We start from the raw sequence: 26,435 nt of genomic DNA on the forward strand, positions 1-26,435 counted from the left end.
ATGATCAAAGGAAACAAGTCAGGGAAGAGATAACGGTATGATATTCAAATAAATAGTTTAAAAAAACAAAAAAAAAAGGTATTATGGTACACACAATAGCAGATGACAAGGCACAGTTATGAGTTAAAATCAGGGTTGGAGTCAATTATAATTGTAATCGTAATTGAAAAAAAAAAAATATGTTGCTCTTGTAATTGTAATTGGCATGAACGTTCTATAAAAACTCTCCATTACAATGTAATCAAACGCACACCTGTGGAACCATGTTACAGTTCTATGGCTTATACACATACTTAGTTAACAATTATTAAAATATGTTTCATATCAAGTTTATCTGTTAATGTTCTGTATCTGTTGATTTCAGGGGCTAAATAATAATTGGAATTTTAATTGTAATTATATCAAATGCTCGTCAACATAATCAAAATTGCGTTGTAATTGAGGATGGATGATTAAAGACGTAATTGTAAAAATTAAAAAAATGTAATTGACCCCAACCCTGGTTAAAATGCATCCTTATATATTAGGGATGTAACGATTCACTCAACTCCCGATACGATTCGATTCACGATACTGGGTTCACGATACGATTCTCTCACGATTTATTTTACAAAATGGGACTGTATATAAATGACTGAAAAATATTCCTTTATTTTTTTTGGGAAAATACTATACTATTTTTCATTGTCAAAAGAATCCCTTGATAAACTATTCAAAACAATGCAATTTAACTAAAAATAAATCTTGAATGAAATAAATAAAGGAATAACACAAATGAAGAAGCTTATTATTTAAATTCTGGTTCTATAGTAAACAATACAAAACTGCATAATAGTTCTTTTTCTTATTAAAAGTGCAACTGAAAATGTATTTTGTGCCTTAACAATTGGACTTAAAAAACAAAAAAAACAAGTCATTTTACTGTATTTAGGTCAGATATTTGTTTGAACCAGCAGAGGGCGCTGGTAACCCAGTGGTCGGTTGGCATGCAGATATTTTGCAGTGAAGAAGAGATGCTATGCTAGCAGACAGAGCTAATAGAAAAACGTGACTTTTACAGATATTCACGTAATATTACAGATATTCTTTCGGTGCTAAAGGGGCAAGGAATAATTTATGAACATGTTTAAGAGTAGAAGATGGCCAGAAAGAAAGTATTAGCATATTTCACTCGCCGCCAACACGTCTGCGAAGTACTGCGATTCAATTTTCACAGCATCGATGTGAATCGTTATACCTATGAATCGATTTTTAACTGCCTTACGATTAATCGTTACATCCCTATTATATATTCAATCAGTCCCACCTCTTAGAGGCTCTCTATATGTTTATTTTCTAATTCTTTAGCTGCTTGAACGGAGCAATCCTCTTATTAAGAAACAAATAAATCAACCAAACACAGAAACACTAGGATTGCATCCCTGAGGTGCTACACAACCTTTGCCAAACACTTAAAAAAACAAAACAAAAACAAAAAAGAAACACAACATCCATAAACTATTAAATATTATAAAATATACTTTTTAAAGGTTGAGATGAAATCCTCACAGAGCTGCGAAGGCAGCACGGTTAGATTGTCGTACATGGTCCCTTTGACGCGTGAATACTAGCGGGTACTGAGCCTTTAGAGTCTTCCAGCTGTCCTGTGTGGTGTGTTCTCTACACAACAGACTCATCTGAAGCTTTGCTCCTTCAGTTGTAAAGGCAGTTCATTCATAAATCTGCACTCGGAGGCAGCGCAGCCTTTAAACACCACTTCAAGGTTAGCTTATGATGCAGAGATGTGGCGTTTTGCACTGGTAAGAAAATGGGGTCGAGCTTTGACCCAGTTTTTCATGCTGGTCCTTGCCTCCAAGATCTTTCTAAATCCTATTCAAGTCAATAAAAAAAAAATCTCTGCAACAGGAGCCTTGACAGTTTTCAGTAATACCGATTGAGGCTCCGCGTCCCTGGGATGTCCGGTTGCCCGTTCATCCATATCTCTCGTATGATTCGCTCCCTCTCCTCCAGCCTCTGCGCTCGCTCCAGCTCCTCCGCCGACGTGAACACGTTCATGTTGAGCGTGCGTTCGAACCGTCGGTGCCTCCGAGCCGATAGGTCCGATGTGGTGTCCCAGTCTGAGTCTGTGTCGCTAGAGTCGGAGGACGAGTTGGCCGGACGCGCTCGCTTCTTGGCGTGAGGCTTCTGGCGCGGCTGGCAGTCGGTACGGCAGGAGATCTGGACCACCAGGGCGAAGAGGGTGAGGAAGAGACCCAAACACACGCCGCAGACAAAGAATAGCGCAGCCCTCTCTGGGTGGTCTGAGGAAAAACAGGAACATTAACACATGATGTGTTTCATTGAGTTCTTTTCTCACACCAAACACATCCAACCTCTGATTGGATCATTTTTTCTGGACTTGGTTAACTTCCACCATCATGATGAACTTTGACTGATGACACCTGCCAGAAGGAAGCCTTATGCTGCGTTCACACCGAATGCGTTTTCTGCAGCACCGGACGCATCTGCCGCACGAAACGTTCCGCATGTGTCGCAGGATAAAAAAATGTCCCCATTCTCTTCATATGCGCATCTGAAGCGAAGCACCGCCCACCGAGCGCGTAAAATCGGGAGCGCGCTCGCACGGCCAACGCTCTTGACGTGCGCATCTGGGCCTCATCTATCCATTGACTTTGTATGTAATTTGGACGTACGGACATTTTGTGACGCATCCGGTGTGAACGCAGCATTACGCCAGACATAGGCCACGGGCGGCATCATCAGTAAGATAAAACTAACCTGTCACACGACGGTCTAAAGTTGGAAGTTATATGAAGCCCAACATCACACATAAAACTCCAGAAACACAGAAATCGACAAAAAGTACACAAAAAGTGAACAAAAGACACACAAAATGATAAACACACTAAACAACCATTTTAAACCAAAATGAGTGCAAAAACAAAGTATACATAACACACAAAATGGCAACAGGCTGATATATTCTGAAAATGCATTTTGCTAAAATAAGAGTGATATTGATATTGGGACACCTTTAATACGGACACTGGTCAACAACTACTATTATTCCAAATCGTGCCAATTCAAAACTACCTGTAGTAGAGACAGAATTTGTGACCAAGTCTAATGTTTGGGTATTCCTACAATATCAAATTTAACCTTGTAGAAATGATGTGTACATCAATTACATCTCAAATATCTGAAAAATGAATGTTAAAGTCTTCTTTATCAAACACAATCAGGCAGTTCCAGTCTGCGTTGAAGCCAACACTGATAGCGTGTTGTGGAAGTCAGAGCGTAATCATTTGTTCACATCTGCATTCTTTTGGCCCACATGTGCAAAAATCTGAGTTTCTACAGAAAAGGAAACGAGGCAGATTTTATCCAAACAGAAGCAGGCCACACACAGCATACATGAAAGCACAGATTTGAAACCTATAGAATACCAGATGAAGAAGGAAATAATCAGGTGATGAAGCGCGAGGTCTCTGGAAATGAAGAGTTGTGGGTTCACGAATGCGATGCGGTTTGTTGTGTTGCCGTACCTGATATGAACGTATAGGCGGCCAGTGCGTTGCTGATCAGGGCCATGTTGGCACTGGAGGTGGAGTTGAAGACAGGATTAATGCCTGGTGGCCGAAGTGGACGTATCACCGCCCCTCCCCCACCTTCCTCCTCTCCTCTCCCGATTCCAGAAGACTTCTCCTCGATTGGGTTCGTCTCCCTGGTTTTCTTCTTATCTGAAAACCATTGAAACACACAAGAACCCATTTTATAGTCAAAAATGTACTCAAGTACACACACAAAATACACTTAAGCCTGTAAAGCCTGTTTTGAGCTTTTATTGGTCCCAATGAACAATCAATATCAATATCCATTTATGAAACTGTGATACATCTAGTCTCAATGTTATAATACTGTAGTTTTTTTTTTTTTTTTTTTACCAACTGAAACACAATAAATAACCAACATGACAATAAATTGGTAATTCCATACATACATACATACAGTAGGAACATTTTTGTGCTATTTTCATGCAACAGTGAGATATCAACCAATGGAACTGGCCCGGTGAAGTCTATAGCATATAACGTTCCACTTATTTTTCCTCATTTTGTGGGTCACAAACCTTTTATTCAGCATGGTGGTGAAAACAGTTCCTGTCCTTGTTCAGATAGCGATGCACCCGCCATTACCAAATTACGCAATTTTAACATTTATTTGGGCAAGGCAAATGTATTTGTATAGCGCGTTTCATACACAAGGCAACTTAATGTGCTTTACGTGGTCAAAAAGTACAACAGAAAACATTCAACAGCTTAAAATCCATAGGAACATTAAAGTCGTCAAAAGATAAATAAAATTAAAAAAAGACTTTTAGTTGCTTGATGATATGTAAAATGCATGAAATGCAATAAAATGACAATTGACAGATTTAGAGTTGTATGACCTCATAGACCTGCTGTGCTGTATCAAATCTGATACGCCATTTTTTACACGGTTTGACTTTAACTTCCGGGTGGATCATCTTAACTATTTGGCCTCCTAATGGCCAATCATTCTGACTATATGTTTACGTAAGGCAGTCGTACGTGCTCGTGCCCGGTGCGCATCAGATCCTTTGAAAATTGATTTTTTGATTTACCGGTGGCGAGTGTGACATAGTAGGAAAAGTGCAAGGTAAGCTGAACCAGCAGCTTGTATGAGCGATGCCTACTCCGACTTGTAAATAGAGCTGTGCACGAGGAAAATTAGGCTCGTGCACGCTCTCTCGCACACGTAGGCGTTCTCTCTTGGAAGAAGGTAGAATGTTGCGCATATGCTGATGGCGTTTCTTTTCTAAACTTTGGGAAAATCGTCCTCTATATCGTTAATGTTTCCAAAATTGGAAAAGTTCTTTCTTCTAAAACCACCTGCACCTTTCTCATAAGTGACAATCTTGTAGAGTTACTGGAAAGGCCTCTGTGGAACTCATTTCTGCTCCATGATGGAAAAAAAAAAACACCACACAAATCATGTAGAGAGTTCCAAAACTCCTGCATCAAATATGATAGGTTTGGCGTTATAGGGAAACTACATCAACTGTCCTATGTTGGTGAATCATTATGCAGGAGAACACACAAGTTCTTCTGACAGCATGAATCATTGATGGAGGCCAAAAAAAAAAAAAGTCACAATACCACATGGATCACATAAGGGTTCTGCGTTGGTTTACCGTAAAGCAGCGTATCGTTTGTGGGTTTGTGACAACACCAGACACAACGTTGACTCATTCCCAAAGTGTCCCGTGTTTGTGTGCAGATGCTTTCAGTGAGTAGATGCACCATAAGGGGCACACACACACATGTTGACTGGAAGCTGTATGATTCAGAGGATAATACAACATCCGCTCCTCGCAAACTCATCCTGACTTGGATTAAGAAGCAGGAAACCACATGGAGGAGATTTGCAAACTGGCAAAGTTTCAAAAAGCATCATCAAATCTGAGAAAATCTGTATCGACGGAGCAACTGTTACTCTCTTTTTGTACTTCTGTCATGGCTGAACCACGAACTACACAGTTTCTTGGTAAACCAGGTCAATGTGTTCAAGAAATGATGCCAAAAAACTACTTAAGATTATTGTATTACATTGTATTGTATTGTCTTGACACATTTAATACTACGATCAATGTAGAAAGACGTCAAAAGTCATTAAAGCTGCTTAAAACTGTACCTGTATGCCATTTAAAGGTTGTTGTCATAAATCCTCTGATAGGGATTTACTCACAAATGATGAAGGTTGAAATCGTGGCTCAAAAGTAGTGTTTTTTTTTTTTACTTTTTACCTTTTTTTTTATCATTGACAAATGCTCATGTGACAAACTTTGGAGAAGTTTCTCACAATGCACTGTGGGATTTGGTGTCCCGTAGCAGAATGCAAAGATAGCGGCGAAATGAGAATGTTTCTTTAAGAAGTGTTTTTACTTCTTTCTCATTGTGAGTGCTTCGCTTGACGCCATTTTCGTGGAAGCCATAATACTAACATCTGCTATTGTCTCGTCAACAACTTTTAAATCCGTGAAAACACTAGAAATATTACTTTGGCAGAGTTTTTGGGGACACACTGGGGTCAGTAGTGGAGGAAATAAAAGTGCAAAATTGTCACAAAATCCCAAAACTTTGCTTTTTCTCATGAAAACAAATGTATTTGGGTATGAAGTAATGTTGTTGAAGTTCAACTCTTGACATTTTAGTCAAAGTATTTCAATTTTGCGTATTTTGTTGTAAAAATTTAAGAGCGGTTATTATTTATTATTTATAAGCGCTTTTCAAAAACTCAAAGCTACTTTACAGTTGTTAAAACAGCTACACAAGTCCAAAAAGAAACTAAAAACAATAAAGATAAATACAGAAAATGCATAACAATCATAAGTTAAAAGCTTGTGAGGAGGTCTGTCGCTTTGATACCGTTTCTCTCATCGGTTTCACAAAAGTGCTCAGATATGTGCATCATTTCCGGGTAGAGTCCGAATCCCGCCCACTGGAGACCCAGGTAGTCTGTGTTTTCATTCACCAGGGGTCACCTGGGTGGAAGCAAGGGGACTGCCCTTGCTTCCATCCTGCTGCTGAGCTGCTTCCATTGGTTTTTAAAAGTGCTCGGATCGGCCGAAAGTGTCATCAGCGGAAAACCCTGGACACGTCCTTGAGTCTGAATACGTGTACTACTAATAACATGAACACTATTCAAACACTAAAGATCTCTGGACTAAATCTACAAACACTGTTAGGTTGGAAATATCAACAGAGTGAACGAGTTTGTTGACGTTTGTATCCCTCTCGACCTATGGATGCGCAGTTCCAGAGTGTGAAAAGGCTTATTGACTGAGAATGGTTGTTTGTGATGTTTTGGTGGCTTTTTACATCACAAACCACCACTGTTGGCCCCGCCCCTTCTATAAAAAATATCACCTGTGGACTCCGCAATCTGTGGTGAATAGGTTGGATTGGAGAATTGTGAATAGAGAGGTATAGTGAGTATTGAGTAGCTAGTTAGCATAGCATAGATTGTTCTTTGTCAATTTTATAGTACTAGTGCAGTGCCCGTCGGAAGTATGTCTTGCTATAGAAACGTGGGAGGTTAAGTAGCTTTTTCATGGATGGTTTACATGGGAGCTTTAATTCCTCTTTAATTCAGAATAAAAGTTAAATCCTCTTTAAACTGACCTTGTAAACACTCAATTCCTAATGCAAATTTCGTTCTGAATTACACATCCTGAGTTACCAACTACCTGTCAACATTGAGTTGTTCTGCAAAGCTGCATTTAAGACCATTTTATTAAATAATTCATGAACGATATCATTGCAGTCCAAACAAATACAATGTTGCACACCTTTGAACCAAGCAGCAGCCATGTTGAAAGTCTCAGGTCAATCTGAGCCTGATTCGCAGAGATATTTGAAGAACAAACACACACACAGACAGAAGTTCCTTGCTTCATAGATAGATAGATACATAGATAGACGGATAGACGGATAGATGGATAGATAGACGGATAGACGGATAGATAGATAGATAAACGGATAGACAGATAGACAGATAGACAGATAGACAGATAGACAGATAGATAGATAGATAGATAGATAGATAGATAGATAGATAGATAGATAGATAGATAGATAGATAGATAGATAGATAGATGGATGGATGGATGGATGGATGGATGGATGGATAGATAGATAGATAGATAGAAAATTGAATTACCTGAGGTATGACTCTGAGGTGGAAAACGTTCTAGAAACAGAAGTAGGAGTGGTAGTAAGCATGTCACACACACATTGTATGACCTCCTGATTGCAGACTTACTGCTCTAGGTCATTCTCTGTTTATCTGATAAATGCAGTTTGGACAAGAATTGCTACCTTGAGAGAAAAACGTTTCCACCTGTACCAACAGTTGTGGTGCAGTGGTGTAGTTAACATTCAACCACAAATACCTGAGAATGCAGAAACCAAAACTGCATCAATGCATGATGCGTACCCTGCTGTTGTATAGGTTTATAAATAGAAAACTAATCATTGTAACACAGAAGAAAAAAAACATAGTGATTGTGATTTGCAACCAAATATGGCAATAAGAACGCTGACTTTTGTTGTTTTCAACCATTTCAGCTTTTATTTCTTCCCATCTCTACAATACGATATTGTTCTGCCAAAAAAAAAAAAAAGGTTAAACTTCGCCTCAACAAATCCCACAAAAAGTATGCAGCATAACGCCAAACATGACATCATGGTCCAGAACTCAATACACTTGGCATTGTGCATTTCAAAACTCCTTTAGGCTTAAGCATGCCATGACTTTAACTGATTGCTGTAACAAGTTCATAAATATGTTGAGAAAAGATTAAATCAAAACAAAAAAAAAAACATGGCAGCGAATCAAAGTATTTTGGGAACTATGTGAGTTGAGTCAGAAATCTTTGAGGTCGATTCATTACAGGAACGACAACTTCGTCAAACACCTTATTCCAGCGGCTCTCAAACTTTTTAGGCTCAAGTACCCCTTTGTCTTACTTTTGAATGCAGGTACCCCCTTTATCCAACTACCGCATTTTGCTTAGAATTTAAAATTTGGGGCAACAGTTGCTCAATTGGTAGAAGGGTCGTCCTCTAACTGAGAGTTTGGGGGTTCGATCCAAATACCTGTCTATGCATCGAAGTGTCTTTGGGCAAGACAATGAACCCTAAGTTGCTCCCAGTGGTTGACCAGCGCCTTGCATAGCAGCTCAGTCCCATTGGTGTGTGAATGGGTAAATGAGTTGATATTGTAAAGCGCTTTGGGACTACTTCAGTGTAGGCATAAAAGTCCATTTACCATTTAGAATTCTGTGAAAAAATAACTATAGAGCATAAGGATTGAATGAATGAGTAATAAAACACATTTTAAAGAATCTCATTTTGTAAATAAGTGTAATGAAACAGTATTCAGTGCCTCCTGAAAATATTTATTTCTATAGTTTTTATCATTTCCTGTCAGTCCCTCCTGATGTGGGACCAAGACTGACATTTGTATCATTGTTCTATCATTGTTTTGTGTATTTTGTTGTTGTTTGTCTGTTCTTTTTATTATTCGGTATATTTTACACTTACGTTGTGTGTTTTGGTCGTCGTTTATGTGTGTTGTTGGTATTATTTAAACGATTCTCTCTCAGTGTGTGTGTTTTGGGTGTCGTTTGGTTGTTCTTCGTGTACGTTTTGTTTGTTTCTCTGTTATTTTTGTGCATTCTGTAGTGATCTTGTGTATTTTTCTCTCATTTAGTGTGTCTTTGTTGTCGTTTTGGGTGTTGCTGGTAATGGTATTTTTTATCTCCTAGTGTGTGTATTTTTAGTGTCGCGTGTTTTGTTGTTGTTTGTCAGTTATTTCATTATTTAGTATATTTTTTTCATATTTTTGCTGTAATATTCAGAGTCATTATTATTTTTAATTAAAAATAAACATTAAAAAACTTTTTTTTTTTTTTTTTTTAAATGCTTTTATTTGTTCATTTTCCTCTTTTTCTCTCTCAGTACCCCCTGTAGAGCCACCGCATAGCCATAGGGGTACACGTTCAACAACTTTTTTTTACATCTGTACATACATGATGTGACCAAGCAGAAACATATCGTTAATAAAAAAATAATTGCAACCTTTATGTGTATATGCAGAGTTGGAAGAAAGACCTTTGTGGTAAAAGTCAAAGGAAGGAAGTAGAGCCACTCATAGCAGAACAGTCCACTTTGCTCATTCTCTCCTAATCAGTCCAGTGCTAGCCAAGCAGAGCAATGAGCCAATGACTGTGCTTGGAGGAAATGTCTTATGAATGTAGCTTTGTTCGTCTTTCTTTCCTAGCCGTCTTCCCAAACAGTGGATTGGACATGAAAACACTCAGTAGGTCAACATTATTTCTTCCTATCATTCATACAGTTATGTTGTTTTCTAGGCCCTGAAATAATAATTTGAGATAATGGGTTCCAGCTAATGCCGGTGGCATCCAAGTGCATTCACAGAGATGCTTTGTGAATGGTAACTGGTGAGTTTCTTGCAACTTATCAGTACTTCCTTCGATGTCAGCTCTTCCTATCATTGGGAAACAGAATCCACCAGGTGTTGTTTTAAGGCTGGTGTGAGACAGGTTAGTGCATGCAACACTAAGATAGAACAATCAAATACATACATGATAAGTAGCCACTCCAAAACGGCCATGAAACCAATCAGGAGTTAATGTTGGTGTTTGAACTGGATAATTAGCACAGCTTCCAATGGATGGAAAGTAGTTTTAAGTAGATTTGCATAGAGGCGGGATATTGCCAGTTTATTTCCATGAGAACTTGAGCTTGGGAATTTTGGGAATATTCAAAAATATAAACTCTTCATGGGAACTATTTATTACCTGGAAATTGGAAGTCATTTTAAATAACTGCATCATAGCCAAACATAACTACTAGCATCCTTTATTATTTCACAATAGAACCATAAACATTATAAAATATTACTCATCTGCCTGAACCCTTTTTTGAAATAAAATAAAGCAACACAACCCCCCTCTACAACCCCCCCTCTACTTCACTGTCACTTTTCCAATGTAATCAAGTACACTTTTATATTAAATCTGGTAGTTTGAGTTAAGATGACGCTAAAGTATATTTCCTTAACTATATTTAACATTCTTGTTCAAAGCCAACCTTAAATGTAAATTTCTTGTTTATTCTTGTCGATTCACATGAAATGTCTCCCACTTTGAAAAGTCCCAGAATATTGCAACCCTAGTTTTTAGAAACTGTTTGCCTACCATTCATTCAGAGCCAAGCAGATATTAAACATGAAACGCTCGTATGAATGGGTTTGAGTTGTGTATGAATGGTGGTGGTGGTCTGAGGGGCCGTAGGCGCGAAATGACAGCCTCAAGCCTGCTCCAAACATTTATTTGAGCCGATAAATAGAAGTGAGTTATTAGTGCTATGGAGCCTATCAGGGGGCTGCATTCTGTAGCTTCCAATGTAGGTATCTGGGGTCTCTGCTGGGCCCCTGATGTGAATACCTCCATCAGAAAACATATGGAAGTAGTTGAACCCACCTACTGTGACTTTGAATACACCTACAGCACCTACCTGGACTTGATGCTCTGAATAGCTGAGAGGCCTTGACACTCTAGTGTTAATCTCTCTCTGTGGGGGACGTTAGTGTGTATTTTGCTCACCTGGAACAGTGTCAGGCCTTTTAACTGAGCTCCCCTCAGGAGGGCCGTCTCCAACTATGTTAGGGTCATGGGCACTGGGTGGTTGGGGATACACTGGTGGTTTGGCTCCCTGCTCCAGGAGCAACTTCTTTGGAACTTGGAGAAGGAAAAAGGGAAAAAAGGGTCAAGTTTAGAAAGCAACACTGATGTATGAATTATATGGAATATTACTATTACTGTCAGATAAAGACCTATCGCAGGCCTCATAAATCCAAGATCATTTGCATGGAAAAAAAGATGTAATTGGTCCGAAAGTTGGTTTGTTTTCATCTCCAAAGTTTCATGCATTGCATTGTGGGATGTGGAGTGCCGTAAATAGATGCTTAGAGGAGTTTTTACATCATTCTTGTGATTTTGTTTGTTTCTCCACTCAACAAGGAGTTCAGTGATTCCCTTGACACTATTCTGTTCCAGTTTGTTGCCAGTATTCCCAGTGATATCAGCTCACTCCGTGAGACATTCAATTTCGGCTGGATTCAGATATTTTTGTGTAAAAACAAACATTTGCCATTGCTCATCTACAACTTTCATCCAGAATGTGTTGGAAAGTTACTTTAGCAGCTTTTTTGGTTGCAACTACAACAAATCTCAGTAAGAATTAAGCAATAACACTTTGCATCGGTCTATAGCAGTGTTTGTCAAAGGCAGTGGCTATCCGTAATTCTATCCGTATGCAGCGCCCCTATTTGACCAGTCACGTGACTAAAACTAAACCTTACCCTAAACCGAACCCTAACTCTAACCCTAAAAATTGTTGCGATATTGGGTTATAACCTAACCCTAACCCTAAGACGCTACTTGTATTTCGGCAACCGTAAAAATAGACACTTTCTTTCTCAAGTGGGTTTTTTTTAGTTAAAAATTATAATCATAATAATGATGATGGTAATGATGTTGATATCTGATCTCAAACATAATCAAAAACTATTCTTGATATTAAAATGGGGTCATGATCCAAAAAAAGGTGCTTCTTTCCACTTATTTACAAAATGAGATTCTTTAAAATGTGTGTTATCATTAATTCATTCCATCATTATGCTCTATAATTGTTTTTTCCACAGTATTCTAAGCCAAATGTTGTAGCGGGATCAAGGGGGTACGTGGATTCAGAAATAATAGAAAGGGGTACTTGAGCCAAAAAATGCGCAAAACTTTTCTGACAATGTCAATGAATTGAATGCTTACAGTGGAGATCAAAACAAAGTGGTAATTTTAACCTTTGACATCTTTTTTTGGAGACCTTCACCTTGTCTTTATCTGATAAAATTATTGTCTTCCGCAGCTTTTTAACTTAATACCTTACATGAATGTTGTATCCTAAGGTGACCAGTATTTGCACGACTTCCACTAGATGCAAGGAAGAAGAAGACATTTCCTAAGCTCTGATTCATACATTATACCAGACCTTGAACGTGTTTCCCAAAAGTGTTTTGTGTTTCCCAAAACCCTTCTTGTCCCCAACATAACCTGTGAGTCAGTGAGTCTCTACTCTTCCCACTAGACACCCATAGAGCAGTAGACTTCACATTCCTGCCGTCTTACATGTGGTTTGAGATGCTGGGCCACGCTTCGGCCACATTGCTCACCCTGTAAGAACCCACATGTTCAACCGCTCATCTAATAGCTTCCCATCCAGCTGTTGGTCAGAGTTGCATTTTATTTTCTGGAAAAACAGCCTAGGTTTTTGCTGACATCAGTGGTCGTGGGGGAGGGAAAAAAAAAAAAAACAGTGACAGACTATTTGTTGTGTGAGCAGTGAACTTAAATACAGATCAGATTTCCACTGAAGCATTTTGGCTAGCAATCACGAGCCAATCACAGTACAGAACTCCTGCGTCCTGCTTTGCTAAACACTACTTATCCCAAAGAAGAGGTTAAATAAGATTTTTCCAGTTGTAAGTGATGATTAAAAGATTGTTCAGGAGCATTCAAATGAAAATGTCCTTCGGGCATCCTTTACAAAGTAATATTTGACCATTAGTGATTGAGCAAATTGTCAGAAAATGCATTTTTCTTTGACGAACCTCATGATTTGAACAATAAAAAACAAAAATCTACTTTATTGGTGGTACACAACATCGCAAATGGGTAACTTTGTATGGGAGGTCAATGCAAGCATGATATATATGAGAGTCAGTATATTAGTCATTGGATCCACTGGCATCTATTCCTTTGATGCCTGATCAAAGTAAGATGGTGGGACATTTTAAAATATTTCATTGTCATTAAGGAAAAAAACAAAAAAAAAACAGAACAAGGGCAGTAACTCCAGAAACAATAATTCTGCGCTTCTCATTTTCGAACTCCATCAAGGTATTGATACCCTGAAGCCACACACCGAATGTGGTTATCCTATCTTTAACAGTTTCTAAGAAAAGCTGTCCCCTTTAACTCGGACGGACGGAGCTCAAAACTACATCCCCCTTCCACACTTTGTGGCAAGGAATAAAAAATACCACTATACAAAAAGTCTGCTAGCTTCATGCTAACGTCTATGGGAAAACCCATGTATATGCTCATGCTAACATTTACCGCGATCGGCAGTAATTTATATAACACACTGATTATTAACTTTCACAAACACAGTCTCAGAAGTGTTATCAAACAGTACACTTAAACATACTCACGGGCATGTGCTTTTTCAAGCCAAAAATACAAGAACTTAGTAGAGACCAGTAGGTCATGGGCTTTCAAGATGGCGACTTCCGACTACTACGGCAACAGTGGTAGGTCAAAAAACACAAACGGAACAAGGGCAATAACTCCGGAGAAAATAGTTGCACGCTTCTCATTTTTGAACTCCATCAAGGTATTGATACCCTGAAGCCCCACACAGAATTTGGTTATCTTATCTTGAACAGTTTCTGAGAAAGGATGTCCCCTTTAAGTCGTATGGACGGACGGAGCCCAAACCTATATCCCCCTTCCACTTTGGGACGGGGGATAATAAACATATTTCGTGATATTCCATAATAGGATGAAGTTTTTTGATCTTTCATCCATTTTTCAAGTAACAAGTAATTTACTACTTAAAGATCACAGATAATCTAAAAAGGTGCACAAAAGCCAGTCACATACAGTATATACTAAACTGAACTTAAAGCATTTCATTAAATGACATTTTACCACAGTTATTACTCCTTGGATGATATAAGGTGGGTTGGGATAGAACAAACATTGTTTAAAGGACCTCAAAAATCAGATTAACCAGCTTCTATTGTTGCCTTTGCTTTAGTTTTGCCTCAAGGCAGGAGTTTAAAATCCACCTTGAATCCATCAACAAAAAAGGGCAAACGGCTTATGAAGGTTTTAATACTTGAAATTTGAAATAGCCTGTCGTAAAAATGTATCCTCTTACATTTAAATACCTTTCTGTAATTGTGACGCCACATGTGGTGAACCGCACCAATCTGTTGAGTAAATAGTAAAAAAAAAAAAAAAAAAAAAACTCGAAACCACATTTTATCCAAGTCCGGTTCGGCTCAAACTAAATAAACACAAGCTCCTCTGCAGGGGGTTAAAAAAATGCAGCAAAATGAAGAAATGGGATTTTTTGGCCCGGGCAGCACCTCCTGTTCTTCCTCATCAGACTGACACACTAATCACAGGGTCTCTCAAAGCTGCCACGCTGCCACCACCTCGCCGCCACGCCCTGATTACAGCCTTCTGATTGGTCCTAATCGGCAGCACATGTGGCCCAGGGTCACAGCTGAGAGCTGTCAGTGGTGACTTACACATTCCACCACTGTTATAGGACTTATAAAGGACACAAACACATTAACGTATAAGTTAACACACACTATATAGATATGTCCAATACATGTATGTACAGGTATATTATATGGTACACAGATATTGGCACCTCTGAAGGCAATTCTCATAAAGTTGAAACCTCTCAGAGTAAACAGCCACAAAACAAATAAACAGCCAAGCAGTTAACGCTCCATAAGTAAAGGAGTGAAACCAGGCATATAAACTATTCTGCTGCATCAACAATTATGACATGGTCACGAACACAAGGCTTATGAATCCTTAAAACAATGGGCTCTGTTTTTAGAGCGTGTGTGTGTGTGTGTGTGTGTGTGCTGACAAAGCCCCCGAAGGCACAGGTCATATAAAAGAATATTAAATCGTGGAAAATATGCTGGAAATCAGACCTTTGTAAACACCTCAAGCCTTTATGAGGACCTGGCGAGGGGTTTATGAAGCCCTCAGGGTATATGATTTTTCAAAATAAAATACAGAAATTTCCTTAAAGGGCACTCAGAGCGTGAAACTCCTCTTTTCCAGGTATTGGCAGTTATCTGGATCAGTGATAATGATCATGTGACCATGATCATTCACACTTTAAATGCTTGGAAGAAATGTATATCCCTATTAATAATGATACGGTAGATCCAAATGTATGGGCAACCCCCATTTTTTCAAGAAATCGTGATGAAACGTGCAATCGGAACCGATTCGGATGAAACTTGGTGGGGTAATTGGGGAACCAACCCTACATAAGATATTACAATTTCATAAAGAATGGTAAATTATGAACATAGATGAATGAATAGGTGAATGAATTTCACCAATGACGAGGGATCGGGATTTTTTGATTCTTGAAACTGATCCAGAATCAGTATATCGCTCCTGATCCCTCTTTAAAATTGAATGGAATCTTCCATAGCGTAAGGTCTATCTTGGGCTAAAAAAAAAAAAAAAAAAAAATGGGTCAAATCTAGTACTTTTAATGGAATCCTGCAAACAGACAAAAAACTTATGTATAATTTTGCCAGATACTAAATTCCATAATTTGCCTTGCACGTTTAAATTCTTGATATCCAATCAGAAGTGACTTTTTTCTGTCAGTTTCAAAAACACATATTGCTGTACAATGAACAAAACGCTTACAAACTGCTTTTCTGTGGATTATCATAAAGACAAACATTTTTCAACTACGTCCCTGAGGCATAACACACACGATAAGAAGAACGTGTTGAGTTTGCATTTCTTCTTCACTCCCTGTTCCTTTTTCTTGGTCTATCACTAACAGCCTCCAGCTGACGGCAGCGTATGGGCTTTGAGTGGTTCTGTTTGTGGGAGATTATTTATCACATAGTAAGAAACAGTGTGCATGGCTGTGTTCAAATTCAAAATAGCATACTAACATGCTACATAGTAAGTCTGACGTCACAATGAGTATGTGGTGCGTTCACATTCGATAGTATGAAATGATTGAGTAAGTGAGAAATACCCAGATGTATACTATATTGGGACATTTTTTAAGTATGCACGGTGGGCACACGAGCCATACTCAACCGACCCATGATGCATTGCGAGCGGAATGTAAAATCGTCCTGGGACTGGTGTCACAGACTGAGTTTACCTCGTCCTGAGATCGATTATGAGCATATATGCACATGCGCGCGCATGCAAACCTGACCCTAACCTAGTCCAACATAATCGATCTCAGTACGAAGTGAAGTCAGTCAGCAACGGCGGCTTCAAGCTAAAAGTCTCCTTTTCAAAACAAAAGCATCTCTTCGTGTCTTTTATTAGTTTTCCACACTTTTGTAAATAGGGCTCTTGTCATGAAGTTAACCGGACGTTTTGTCAGGTCTACGAAATACCTCAGAAATGTCGGCACGAAATGTGTTTCTGCAAGTTTCATGAATCAAATGACCACATGTTGATCTTCTACTTGGTCACTTTCTTACTTAAAATGCTTTTAGAGCTTTCAAAGGCGGTGAGTCAATGGAGATATTTAGCCTCAGTGCGCTACAGGTTTGTGTCGTAAGTTTGAGATAGTCAACTTGGACCTATACTTCAGTGGGAACCGTCATCATCCTAATCATCCTAACCATATTTATAATACTGTATATAGTAGACAGTAAATACTCATTGAGCTTGTAATGCAGAGTATGCCATTTCGAACACAGCCAATGTAATCAACAGTTGCTCTTTCTAATGTTCTCTTTAAATTAAATGGACTAAACACACAATAGATCATCAACATAGTATAAAAATATAAAAACTGTGTGTCAAACTGCATGAATCAATACTGAGTTGATCCCAACTGATGATATGTCTATTGGACGGTGGAGTTTTTAGTTCTGGATGTGCAGAAAGTTCACAAGGTTTTCCTTTCAAAATAAAAGCCGGTAGAGAAAAAAACATCCTTCCCTTCTAGGAACATTTCCATGTAAACTTAAACTTGGCACAAAGAGTTCTTCCATAAACTACTTTTAAAGCTAACAATAGCCTTTTGTCCACTGATTAAATTAATGGGACAAGGCCTAAATATTTAATATAACTGTCAGATCAAAGAAAGTGATCTTGATTTTGGTTCTACTGACAGATTAACTCAGCACCTGGTTTTGCAGGAGTTTACATTTACCCGATTTCATAGCTTTTACCATGGCAACACTTTTAATGGCGTGCACGTATGCCGCATGGACTTCATGTCAACAGAGACATCGCTGAACGGTGACATAGTCGGGGTCATCAAGGTCGGCGTGCATTCCAAGCTGTGATTGAGAGAAACTGCTCAGCCCTTCCCCTCATTTAGCCCCCTGCCCCACACTAGCATAGTATTTACTTTACCCATTTATTTTAATAGACAACATGCCTCTGCTATGACACACACACACACACACACACACACACACACACACACACACACACACACACACACACACACACACACACACACACACACACACACACACACACACACACACACACACACACACACACACACATCCATCAAAACTCTCAAAGCCCAGCTGTTTTCAACCGTCTTTAACAACACCCTGTTCACACACCACACAGACACACACTGTTTGCATCAACACAAATAGAAGGACAAAAATAGACATTGAGTTGACAGAGTGGCTCATAACATGCGGCAAGAGTGAAGTCACTCAGTTGTGTGGCCCTCACACAGACATGGTTTCTTTGACTTTATCACCTTATGTTGTTTTAAACATCACAGGCAACAGCAGAACACAGAAAAAAAACTACTTTTTATTTTACTGGAAATGAGGAAATAACTCCAGGGGGGTTACTAGTTACTAGATAGTGTGTGCTGTTTCTTCATAATTATGTATTCCTTCCGTACAGCACATATTCACGAGTTGCCCCCCAACCCAAAATTAAGAAAGTGTTTCTTTCTGGAAGCTTGTCATGTATATTTAAATATTAAATATATTACCTTGTGAAAAAATGGGTCTCACTAACTTTTCAAGGCAGTATATGTGTGACTCTTAAGAAAAACCAAGTTTGTGCAGTTGCAGTTTTAGATAATAACCGACCAAAAAGTAGTATTTTTCAGTGACTTTGTAAGTTACTGTTTGTCTCAAAATGAATTTGTAAAAGAAATGATGAAACATGGGTTATTTACAATTGTCAAATCTGATCCAAAATAAAGAATTCCAAGTATTATGAGAAGAATCTTGCATGTGATCACTGGTTTTTAGTTGGATTCATAAAGGAGTGCCCAACAGACATTATCATACACCAAATCTACTTAGAGCAATGGTCACTTTGATTTCCCCTAAACCCCCAATTTTGTTTTGCACGCTGCTTGGTGACAGTCGCACATAAACTGCCTTGAAAAGTTAGTGAGACCCAATTTTTCACGTTAACACATGTAATAATTAAATATACATAACAAGCTTCCAGAAAATCCCCACTTTGTTAATTCTCTAACGTACTACTCATACTAAGTCTGACGTCAAAATGAGTATATAGTGCATTCATATTAGATAGTTTGGAAAGATTGAGTATGCAAGAAATGCCCAAATGTATACTATATCGGGACATTTTTGAAGTATGCACGCTGGGCACACTAGTCATACTCAACCGCCCCATGATGCAGTGCGAGCAGAAGTCGTCCTGGGACCGGCTTCAAGCTGAAAGTCAAACATCACCTTTTCAAAACAAAAGCATCTCTTTTTGTCTTCCATTAGTGTAAATAGGGCTCTTGTTTTGAAGTTAACCGGAAGTTTTGTCAGGAGCACAATGGCGTGTCTCCGAAAATCTCACAAAAAGTGTTTTTGTGAGTTTTATGGATCAAATGACCACATGTTGATATTCTACTTGGTCACTTTCATAACTTTCACTGGTGGAGAATCAACGGAGATATTTAGCCTCAGTGTGCTTGTTGTCGAAATGCATCTTGGGAAACTTGGACTTATACTTCAGTAAGAACGATCATCATCCTAATAGCACATAGTAGAGAGTATGTACTGATTGAGTGTGTAGTATATAGTACGTTAGAATCCGCAGACATATACACCCAGAAGTTAAGTGAGCAGTAAAAGCACGCATTCTGCGCTTTAATTTGGTGAGCCTTCAGCCTATCAGTCTCTGTCCTGATCCTAACACTGGTTATTCCACATTTTTAAGAGCTCAGTGTGGGAGTGCCAGGTCCAGTGTTTATCACAGCACACGGTCAACAAGGATGTGACCGGCGCTGAGTCATCAAACTAAGTCGCCCGCCTAAACTCCCTCCGTCATGTCAGTGTCATGAGGTAATGGCACAGCAGAGCTTTATCTGAGCTGCTGAAACCATCAAAGTGATGGTATCTTCTGCAAACAGTGGAGGGAGAGGCTGTTACTGCGTATGCAGGGTAGAGGAGGAGAACATTATCACACTGCATGGCTGAAAGGAAGCATCAACATTCAGCTTGTTCCAACATTTGTCAAAGCTGATCCAAACAATGCTGCTATCTTTAGCTGAAGGCAACAAGTGGTCGCACCGTGCACCAGGACTGTGTGGCATGTTGGATACAATTATGGAGGATTCTTATTATACAAACATTGCTCAGCTTTTGATCAGGGCTTTTTCAACTATTGGATTAAAGTTCTAAGAAAGAAATCTGAGTGTTCTGTAAAAAAAGGGCCATGTTAAGCATGTTAATGTCAAAGGTGAAAGTAACGGATTACAAGTACTCACGTTACTCTAAATGAGTTGATTTTATGTGCATCTGTACTTTTTTGAGTATATTTCTAAATCAGTAATTTGACTTGTACTTAAAGCTGATATCCGGAGTTTCTGAGAAATCTTTGTTTTTGTATGATTCTTTTGAAATGCAAAAAAAATACCTTACAAGTCTTTTACTATGGTCTACTGCCGGTGGTCATTCATATACATTTATGCAGGGGTTCTCAACTGGTCTCACCCTGGGCCCCACATTTTGCCATGGTCGTTAAATCGTGACCCACTTTTAAAAAAAATTTTATTCAACCAACTAAATTTAGTTTTTCAAAAATGGCTGTTGAAAATGCACATATATAATCTTTTTAAAAGCATAAATCTAAATATTTTCCTGTACAACATGCATTTCACAGCATGCCTGTCACAAAAAATGTTTCTTTCAAAATAAAATACATACAAGTCCAACATGAGACATCAGGTATTTATTCATTTTTGACCAGCTGTTTCGCGACCCACCCAGTAAAGGTCCGCGACCCACTTTTGAGTCCCGACCCACCAGTTGAGAATCGCTGCATTAATGTATATAAGTCCCTCCTTCGTCCTATAGACCCCTATACAAATGTAAACGATCGCCGACTGCGCCCAGCCAATAGGCATTCAAAGTGAATGCAGAACTGTGCACGGAAACAAGGTCGCACGTCACAACAGTAAACAGGTAAATATGATTATGGCTCTGTCCTGACCCATAGACCTACATCAATGCAACCCAATGCGACCTTGTTATGTTCTGCAATGTGCATGCAGAAAAGTAGAGGCGTGGCTTCTGGTAGATTGGGAGAGGCAGTGGGAGGAAGTGAAGCGGTTTAGTACGGTGGCTGGGAAGTGTCAGGTGAATGCATTTACAGAAACGAACACAAATGCAAACAGTTCACAACACGAACGCAAACCGGCCACAACGGAAGTGTTTCCGACGGACCGGTATTACAGTCGGACGGGTATTATGATATGATAGCCTGATATGAAAAAGATAAGAGTATCCTAATCAACTTTCACTTACTTTCATACGCGTTTCGATGTCTTCTTCTTGTTCTTCTCTGTTCTGGTGGGTTAAAAACATCCGGCAGAAACGTGTCCGTCTGTAATACCGGTCCGTCGGAAACACTTCTGTTGTGGCCATTTTGCATTCGTGTTGTGACCTTTTTGCATTTGTGTTCATTTCTTTAAATGCATTCACCTGACACTTCCCGGCCACCGGGTTTCCGCAAATTGAGCTACTTTTCACTTATACTTGAGTATTTTATGCATTGCTTGTACTTGTTCGTGAGTACAATTTCAATCAAGTAACTGTACTTCTACTTGAGTAGGATATATCAGTACTCTTTACACCTCTGGTTAATATGATTTTATGGCTTCACTTGAGCAACATTATCTTCCGTACAGCAGAGCTACAATGTTATGTTTTGTAAATTCATGTATTATGGTGTGTTGTTGGATGTTTTGATCAACACAGAAATAATTTTACTTTTGGAAGCAGATAAACCTCTTTTATGGCAAGAAAGGCTCATGATATAAAATACAAATATGTATAATAAATATATGAATCTAATTTAATTCATAACGGTTACATTTTGCACATTCTAACTCTAGGTCAGCGATTCTGAACTGGTGGTTGGGACCCGAAAGTGGGTCGCGGACCTGTATTGTATGTCAAAAAAATAACTACTTAATGTCTCTCATGTTGGACTTGTCTTTTATTTTGAAATAAACTTTTCTTTTGACAGGCATGCTGTAACATTTAAGTTTCACAGGAAAATATATAGATTTTTGTTTTTAAAAAGATCACATGTGTGTTTTCAACAGCTATTAAAACAAAAAAAAAAACAAAAAAAAATTGTTTGGTTGAATTCTATAACAAGTGGGTCGCTATTTAATGACCGTGGAACAATGTGGGTCCTAGGGTGAGACCAGTTGAGAACCCCTGCTCTAGGGGTTCTCAACTGCGAGAACAGCTGAGAAGCTGAATACGTCTGGGTCAGAATAAACTGAGGCAGGCTCTGCTCCACATGGCTGAACAACGAAGGATCCTCAGTGGTTCACAGAGGTCAACATGGAAGCTGCTGAATGGCTTCCTTTGACGGAACTAAATCCAATAAAAAAGCTAATTATGTGTAGCGTGAGTACACAGTTTTTCTTCCTGTAGTCAGCGTGACACTGATGCTTCCTTTTTCTGCTTCTTTTGGACGCTACGTATAAAGATGTGCAACAGATGAGGGTGTCGCAGAGCAATGGATTTTTATTAAACACACAGAGGAGCTGAAAGTGAAGCATTACAGGTTTTCATCACATATGTAACTCAGCAGTATCAGCATCTGCAAGCCATTACCTGCTCTATGTTTACGTGCAGATCATCCTACTAATTCACTCCAGTAAAAACACCTTCACCCAGCGCACACTGCTCCTGTGCCCTGTTGTTTGTAATCCTGAAGTGCAAGCAGTACATGTTTAAACAGAAGTGTAGGAGTTGGATTATACTCCTTGTGATAACAAAGGCCTTATTAGAGGTTAGGCCTGGACGGAGTGGTCTCCTATATCCCAGGTCTATACTTATCACAAGAATAACATAAACATCAGGAGAAAACACGATAACTTTTGTTTAGGCTGGAAGTGAGAGGAGTGCTGTTAAAAGGTTTTTGACAGAAGTAAGCAGAAAGTGATTTGGATCATATTAAATTTAAAAGCAATTCCCATGTGAATAATCGGCATTAAAAACGTAAATGTACGTCGCCAGATGCCTTCAAAAACCTAAGAAATTTTTTTTTTTTTTTTTTTTTTACAATATGAGCTCATTTTTGCTTATTTTTACCCTTTTTCTGCAACTACACCAAACTTATTTAACTTTAAAACATATTTTTACCTATTTTCATCACTTTTTCTTGCCATATTTTTGCTCCTTTTAATGCATTTTTGCTACATTATACACCCATTTCTGCCACTTCTCTATCAAATTTCAATGCCTCTCCTGCACATTCTTTCCACTTTCAATACATTTCTGGCTCTTATAAACCCTTTCCCCACCACTTTTCCCACCTAATGTCACAAATGTTGACCCATTATTGTCACATTTTTAATCTCTTTTCACCATATGCTGTGCTTATTTTTGCCAATTTAACTGCATTCACCATTTGTCATGCCCATTATTTGCCAATTTAAACTAATTGTTCCAATATTGACACTTTAAATCTTTTTTTGAACCAATTTTTTTGTCAGTTTTTGGCCACTCTAATTTGCTCTTTTAACTAATTTCTGTGGTTTTTAAAATCCCATTTCATCTCCTTTTCCACCCTTTTTAGTCACTTTTATCCCATGTAATTTCTGTTTGAAACAGGATTTACATCTTTAAGATGGCTATATGCTACAGCACAAATGATAATAAACTTCCTGGATAACAGTGTATATTATTCAGATAAATAAATAAATGTGATTATCACAGATTCATAGAACAATGGACCAACATTTTAGTGACTTTATGGATGGGCCCAAAAAAGCTCTCCCCTTTATAGATGGCCCTCTCTCCACATGACTGTTCACCTTTATTTTGGGGGTCGCGGGCTGAAAAGTTTGAGAAGCTTTGGGATCGGTGGAAAGAAAGATGTGTGCCTGATACAAGTGAGAGTCTACAAATATTAGGGGTATTCAAAAATGTTCCTGGAGGACTTTAATACTGCATGTTTTCATTTTACAGGGTTTTAAAACAAGAGGCACTTTGTCAAGCTTTTGTTCGAGCTGGTTCATTCATGAAATCTTCATTAGATTTAGGTGAGTTGGATCAGGGAGACAACCAAAAATCTGTTTTTTCCTTCAACCACTAATAGAGAAGCTTGAAATTCTTCCTTTTCCAAGGGTGGGATGAGAACAACATAAAAGTGAACCAATGTACAGTGAGCTAATATTAGAACCAAAACAAAAATGGACTTTAGTATAAGCAGGTGCTGTCATTGGCTTTGCTGAACAGCTGTTTGTTATCAAAAGAAAGGAAGAATACACGAGACAGGAAGAGAGACAAGAGAAAGATCTATAAATACTTCCCTTTCACATGTGACTGGTTTATTCCCATATGAGCTGGAATATTGTTTCACTTGGCTCACTGTCGCCCATGTTTAAGGAATAAAGAATACCACCCAGACCAAAACGGATGACACAGCTCTCAAGTTGGAAACATCCAATCTGTGTCCTCCTCTTGCCTTCCCTCGTCAAGTCAACCCTGGTCTTAAAACAGCTTGAGCCAATACAGATGCAGATGCATGTCCTCAGGGTTCGAAGCAAAGCGTAAGAGCGCAGAAGAGGCAGTAGAAGGAAGAGTTATAGACACACGCACAGGAGAGACACTTTTACAACTGTCTTAAAAATAAACACCTGCTGTATTATCTGAAGCTCCTGCTGGACACTGCAGTCTGAAAGGAAAGCATGTTCCACCCATAAGTCAATGCCGACCCACCGCCTCGATTACTACAGAATTTAAAGACTGCGATAAAAAAAACAAAAAAAACGTGGTCTTCGACTGTGGAAGGAAATAGAGTATCCTGAGAAAACCCATGAGTGCTCATGGAGAACATGTAAATACTGCACAGGAAGACCAGGAGCCTCAAACAATCAACATCCAACTGAACAAAGCACTGTTGATTCGTCATATCATCACAAGTACTTCCCCCAACTTTCTTTACACCTTCGAAACAAGTCCAGGAGACCCCAATTTAAAGCTCGTACACACTGGGAGCAGATTTCACTTGCAGATGCAGTGATCTGTCATCACTATTCTCAGCTCAGCTGTGCTACACATAAATCTCCAGTATCCAAGCGGGCCAGAGGTCGTCCGACAGAAAGCAGAACGTGGCCCGCCGAGACACAGAACCTGATCTGCAATGGATGTTTTTATTTTACGCCTCGCTTTGAGGTGGAGACAGGCCAGATTTGAGAGAAAACAGACTCACTCTATTATCGCACACTGACAGACGGGTCAACACTTGTAAAAATAACTCTCATGTATTATGATGACCTCTTTCCCAGTGAATGTATTCCATGCTGTAAAGACAAGGAGAAGCCGCTAAAAAGAAGATTATGCAAGAGAGTTTCATCATGCCACAAATTTCAGAGGGTAAACTTTAGATTAGTAAGTATATCATGTGGTGAGAGGCCACCCAGGAATTCATGAGAACTTCACTTTATGGAGCAACATTGAGAGCCACCACGTTCTGAACCTTATGGTCAGTGTGACTGCATTCAGTGACTGTGAGGGTTGTTCTCCTTTGATCAGATAAGACATCTTGTCTAGTCACATTGCCTCCTATCTCAGAGAGTGGAGTTAAAATCGATTTCCTAGCCTGTGAAGTTTTCACACTCTCTGGGAGTTTTTCTTCTGAAAAAATCAGATTTTCAAGTTCAAAGAAGTGAAGACTTGGGTTTTTCAACAAAGAAAAAAAACTGTAGGAGGGAATGTGTGTGTGTGTGTTGTTTGGAATGTTTGTCTTTGTGTGTTAGCCCTTTAATGTCATGACAACCTGTAAAGGGTGTACCATGTCTAGGTTTCAGATTAATGGTGATAGATACGCTCAAATATTTGATTTTCTTCCATTGACATTAGTCTAGTTTCTGGTATGTAGATGAACAACGTGTGCTCGACTATGTGTGTGATAGTGAGAGGAATAGTTAGCTATCCAACAGTGGCAGTTCATTGCTAATGATTCCATCAATAAGGATTTTTTGGGGTAAGAAAGATGGATCCGGTGTGACCCCTTTAAACATATCTTAGAGGTCAGGCTTGACCATAGCTGACGAATGTCTTTCTGCATGTCAGTTTGATGGTAGGGAGAGATGTTATTTTCTGAATAGTGAGTTAAGCTGTCTGACACCAAAATACCAGCTTAAGACTTGAGCTGTTCCTGGTCCACCACATAGCAGAGCATTTACTGGATTTTGAACCTCAGAGCATTGTGAACTAGGCGGCATAATCCAGGCTGAAGAAGTCAGCTTTTCAACTGTTATTAATGGAGAAAGGCCAAGATTAAACACTGGTCTGACTTGATTCAGCTATTCAAAAAGAAGAGGCTAAGATACTGCACAACTGGGTGATCACATACAGCCACAAGGTTCTATTAGTAGTAACACAAGTAACTTTGTTAATCAGTGAGAAAACAACAAAAACACACCAAAAAAAGAAGCAATGGAAGCAGTGTCCTGTTGAACGGGAAGAAACAGATG

General features: G+C 38.9%; 1 protein-coding gene across 2 annotated transcripts in view; it reads right to left on the minus strand.

Moving 5' to 3' along the window:
- Positions 1–1,061: 1,061 nt before the first annotated feature.
- Positions 1,062–26,435, minus strand: part of eva1aa (eva-1 homolog A, regulator of programmed cell death a) — an 89,538-nt gene continuing 64,164 nt past the window's right edge. For both annotated transcript variants that reach the window (XM_028440265.1, XM_028440266.1), the window contains 3 exons: positions 11,216–11,350; positions 3,546–3,740; positions 1,062–2,300 (listed from right to left, as the gene is read on the minus strand). In XM_028440265.1, the coding sequence (XP_028296066.1) occupies positions 1,921–2,300; positions 3,546–3,740; positions 11,216–11,350 (710 nt within the window). In that variant the 3' untranslated portion in view covers positions 1,062–1,920. The remainder of the gene's footprint in view (positions 2,301–3,545; positions 3,741–11,215; positions 11,351–26,435) is intronic.

This window comes from Gouania willdenowi, chromosome 24, assembly GCF_900634775.1.
Source record: "Gouania willdenowi chromosome 24, fGouWil2.1, whole genome shotgun sequence".
NCBI lineage: Eukaryota > Metazoa > Chordata > Actinopteri > Blenniiformes > Gobiesocidae > Gouania > Gouania willdenowi.